The 5,211-nt window shown below is 38.4% G+C and overlaps 1 protein-coding gene across 1 annotated transcript in view; it reads left to right on the plus strand.

Annotated features, from left to right (window-relative positions):
- Positions 1-5,211, plus strand: part of LOC106870460 (sodium/glucose cotransporter 4) — a 96,758-nt gene that overhangs the window by 72,394 nt on the left and 19,153 nt on the right. Inside the window, exon 9 of the mRNA XM_014916561.2 lies at positions 105-240. Within this exon, the coding sequence (XP_014772047.1) occupies positions 105-240 (136 nt within the window). The remainder of the gene's footprint in view (positions 1-104; positions 241-5,211) is intronic.

Below are 5,211 nucleotides of genomic sequence, written 5' to 3' on the forward strand. Positions count from 1 at the left end.
ATATATATATATATATACGTGCATACATGTATACACACACATTCACACACCTATACATCAGTATGTTCATTTGCTTATTTTGTTACCCTTTCTTGTGTTGCTAGGTAATTGTCCAGCGCTCACTTGCAGCCAAAAATATGACTCATTCCAAAGGTGGTGCCATATTAGCTGGATACCTCAAATTTCTTCCTTTGTGGCTAATTGTCTTTCCAGGAATGATTGCAAGGATTCTCTTCCCAAGTAAGCCATTCTTGGTCACAATGTTTTTTCATCATCATCATCAGCATTAGCATCATCATCATCATCATCATCATCATCGTTGTCGTCATCATTGTCATCGTCGTCATCGTCGTCGTCGTCGTCGTCGTCGTCGTCGTCGTCGTCGTCGTCGTCGTCGTCGTCGTCGTCCTCCTCCTCCTCCTCCTCCTCCTCCTCCTCCTCCTCATCATCATCATCATCATGGCTTGAGTTGGATGGTTTGACAGGAGCTGGCTGGGCAGAAAACTGCACCAGGCTTCAGTGTCTGTTTTAGCATGGTTTTCACAGCTGGATGCCCTTCCAAATGCCAACCACTTCACAGTGAGGACCAGATGCTTTTTACATGGCACCAGCACTGGCGAATATCTTGTAAGACACCAAGTAATTTGCAAGACAAGGAATCTTTGAGAAGGGATGGGTCATTGGAGGAGGGTGATCTTGTGTCAGATGATGAGAGGTTGGAGTGTGACAGAGGGACAGAAACAAACAGGTATCTTGCTGTAGAGGAGGTACATGGTTACCCAGAGGAAGAGAGAGAGAGAGAGAGAGTGAGTGATCAAGAATGAGGACAGAAACAGGTGTGTTGCTGTAGAGGAGAGAAGAACAAGAGAAAGAGAAAGAGAAAGAGAGAAAGTAGAAGAGAGTGAAAAAGCAAGAGAGAGAGGAAGAGAGAGGAGAGGAGTGGGAGGAGCATTTAATGTCTATGTTCCCCACTGGTATGGGTTGGACACTTTGACAGGATCTGTTTGAAATTTTCTTTTATGTGGGGATTTGATCTTGCCATGGTAGCTTAGTACTCTTCTGAAAAGTTACAAGAAATCAAAAGTCATTCCTGTACTCTTTCATACATTCCCCTGGAAGATCTGTAGAGCTCTATGAAGACATCCTGCAAACCCTGGTGGAACAAAATCCCATCGTAACCATTGAGGAACTAGCAGAGAAGTTCAGATTTGGTCATTGACACCTGTGTGCCATTGGAAAACTCATCAATTTGAGTCAATGGGTTCCTCACAAACTTTCCGAGTCTAATTGTGAGCAGAGTGTGAATGTGTGCTCTTCTTTGCTGTCACATATCACAAATGAACCTTTTTTGCACTGAATAGTGACTGGTGATGAGAAATGGGTTCTTTATAAAAATCTCAAGTGCCAAAGACAGTGGGTAGGGAACAGAGAAACACTGGCACCCCAAGCTAAAGAAGGTCTTCACCCACATAACGTGTCGCCATCTGTTTGGTGGAATATAAAAGGTTTAGTCTGCTTTGAACTTTTAAACTCAAACCAAACAATAACAAAGGAGATCTACTGTGAACAGCTTAAAGAAAAACCACCATCTGTGGTTTCAAGACAAAAGGGGTTCTTCCAACAGGATAATGCTCAGCCACATACAGCAAGGATGACATTCTAAAGACTGGAGCAGTTTGAATGGGAAATAATGCCTCCCCCACCATATTCGCCAGACATTGCCCCATCTGATTATCATTTATTCCAGTCTTCAAAGTGATTTGGACAGAAAGAATATGAATTCTGTAGACGTGGGCAAAATAGTACTGGAGGAGTATTTTTCATCATGGACAAGTGGATTTTGGAAGAGGGGACTTGTAAGCCTACCAGATTGTAGAAAATGAAGGAGTGTATATTTTAGATTAAAAGAGAAGTTTATCTTAATTTTGAAAAATAGAAAAAGTATAAAAAAACCACATTATTTATGTGGGTATATCAGCCGAAACGTTGTGTTAACAACAAACAAGATGAGGACAAATATCCGTCGAATGTAAATAATGTACATAATTCCTCATCTCTTAAATATAAAACTGTATTAAAATAATTGCTGTTCTCCTGGTTCTTTACATTCTGAATTCAAATCATGCCAAAGTGAACTTTGCCTTTCATACTTCCAGAGTAAATAAAAACACCAGAGGAGTACTGGAGCTGATTTAATTGGCTAAGCCTTCACTTCGAAATTTTCTGAGATTGTGCTTACATTAGAAACAATCATCATCATCACCATCACCACCATTCATCATCATCCATCATCGTCGTCGTCGTCATCGTCGTCATCATCATCATCACCACCACCACCACCACCACCATCCATCATCATCATCATCATCATCATCATCAACATCATCATCATCATCCTCATCATTATCATCATCATCATTATCGTCATCATCATTATCGTCATCATCATTATCATCATCCATCCTTGTCGTCATCGTCGTCGTCATCATCGTTGTTGTCGTCATCATCGTTGTTGTCCTCCTCCTCATCATCATCATCATCACCATCACAAGCAGTATCGTCACATCATTGACCACCTGTTCTTAAGCTTCATTTTACACTTTATGCATGGTTATAGCATCAATTAATATTCTGAAAACCATTATTTCCCCTGCAGTTATGCTGGGATGGATAAAACCTGATGCTTTTAGAAGCATTTTGATTGTGCTGGAGCTTAGTCTAACAGAATGATAATAAAAAGATGAGAAACATCTCATCTTTTGCACAGAAATGTTTATCCTTTAACATATTTTGTTCACAATAGATTTTATTCTTACTCTGGCATTGTACCAAAATTTAAAACTGATATATTTTACTCATAAATGTTTTATCTTAATTGTGCAAGCTAACAGAATACCGCAAAAAGCAGTGAGCTATTCCTCTTTTGGATGATGCCTCTATGAAAATATGAACATTTGGCTGAAAGCTTATCATAATAATGATTCAGACAATGCTTGTTACATTTATTTTTTTTTATATCAATTAACAACATTCTTTATTTAAAATAAAGAAGGAGTGAGGTGAGCCAATTCATGAAAGTAACTGACAAAAACTAAGAAATTTCCAAGGTTTGATGTGTAAAGGATGTTCCTCTATATTCCTCAAACATCAACACCCATAGCCCTACCCAGCATTACCTATAACACCCGGAAGAAGTATTCACCTCCCATCATAATTACCAAACAATTAAGATAATTATCAGAATAGCAAAAGATGTCTTCTGTACATTATATGTTCTGAAAGCTACAACTCCTCATTTTCCAGATTGCAATTCAGTCTTCTACTCCCTAACTGCTTGCTCAGTTCCTTATCAAAATAATTAGCACTGTTTCAGATAAAGCCCAATGAGTTTGCGATCCATTTTACACCCAATCTTACACTGCACACATACAGCAAAGCTTTCTAAAATTTCTTCTTTTGATCAGTCTAATCCAACAAAGTGATTGGTCATGATATTGATTCTGAATTAGTATACTCTAGAATTAGCAGCTTTCCTCACTAAACTCCTCAGTTTTTTCTCTTTCTGCAAGAACTTAATTTACTTTCACTGTACATGTACTCAACAAAACTCCTTCCAAGTTTTTCTTCTCCCTAATCTTACTATTCTCCATATATCTTCCTTTGCCAACCAGTAACTCAATAAAGTAACTGGATTGATGTTATTTTTTATATTGCCTTGCAAAACCAGTAGTCTGTTGTTCTTTTCTTTTTTGTACATTTACGACCATTTGTCTTATCTTACTAAACACAGTCTGATGTGCATAGTATCTGTTGTGTCGATGCCCCCAGGCGAAGAAGTAGGATCTCCCAAGACATATAAATAGAGGTAGTCTGGCCGTGGTAGGTGTGTTGAGTGGCAGTCGAGTAGCAGTTATGTAGCGGTTGAGTAGAGATCATCCTAAGGTGCTAGATAGCAGTAGCTTGAGATATAACAGTGGTGACGAGGATGAGATGCTCACACAGCCGCTGTATAGTATTGCGAAATAACAGTATCACTCTTCATGTTATATACAGGCATCATTGTATACTATCTAAACATCACAAACCTACACTGGGATCATAAACGTTTAGCCTCTGTCCCCTTCACAAGACACAGTCACCACATATACCAAAGAAATACTCTTGCATCACGTCCTACCTACAATTTAAACTCTCAAATGATCTATCATAGGATCCCTTATACTATATCCAAACCCCAGGAAATCCTTCAGATTTGATAAGTTGCTAATGCTCTCAAAAGCATTAGGATCTACTTTGAAGGAGTTTTGAAAACATATATAGGACATTGCTGCTGCTATACACAATTCCTAGGTTCTGTCCAAAAATTTCCTTTGGCTGTGTGTTGGTGAATGAATCTTTGTTGTTGAGTCACAGTAACCTTTTCATTAAAAAAATTTTTTTTGCCTTTTCTACCACAGTTACAATAGTTTCTTCTGCTCTGAACTTGCCAGTTGCATACCTCTTGATACACCTATCTCATCTCTTCTCACCAAACACATCATTAAACACTTTGTACAGACTTCCATCTTCAGTCTACTTATTTTCTTCAGTCTTCTATCTACTGAAGTTCAAATTAGACATCGTCAGCATTGATCTCTTCTGTCTGATACAGACTGCAAAGGTCATGTCGGCTGATGTTTCTCCTCATCCTGTATTTGGAGCCTAAACGTACTGACTTTAACCCTTTCATAACCAACCCGACTGAAACCACCTCTGGCTCTGTAGTACAAATGTCTTATTTTCATAAGTTCTGAATTAGAATCTTCCACCAAACCTTAGTCACAATTTATGTTCCTAACACTAGCTGAATGATAACTAAGTTATTTTACTAAACTCTTTGTTATATTTTAAATGAATTGAAAGAAACACAGAACATCTCAACAGAAATACAGTTACGAAAGGGTTAAATGACTGAGTTTGTCTCTAAATGGGTGACACATGCTGTTATAGCTAACTATAGTAAGTAATTGTATTGGCAAAGTAAAACCAATGGTGTTTCATTAGTCTGCTGTACTGTCCCTTTCTCACCTAGAGTCTTAGTTATAACCGTAGAAAAAATATTTAATTATTGATTTTCATCATGTCATTATCCTCATTATTGCAATCATTGTCATCATCGTCACTGTCACCGCCACCGTCACCACCACCACCACCACCACTACAACTACCACC

Source organism: Octopus bimaculoides, chromosome 16, assembly GCF_001194135.2.
Source record: "Octopus bimaculoides isolate UCB-OBI-ISO-001 chromosome 16, ASM119413v2, whole genome shotgun sequence".
In the NCBI taxonomy this organism is placed as follows: domain Eukaryota; kingdom Metazoa; phylum Mollusca; class Cephalopoda; order Octopoda; family Octopodidae; genus Octopus; species Octopus bimaculoides.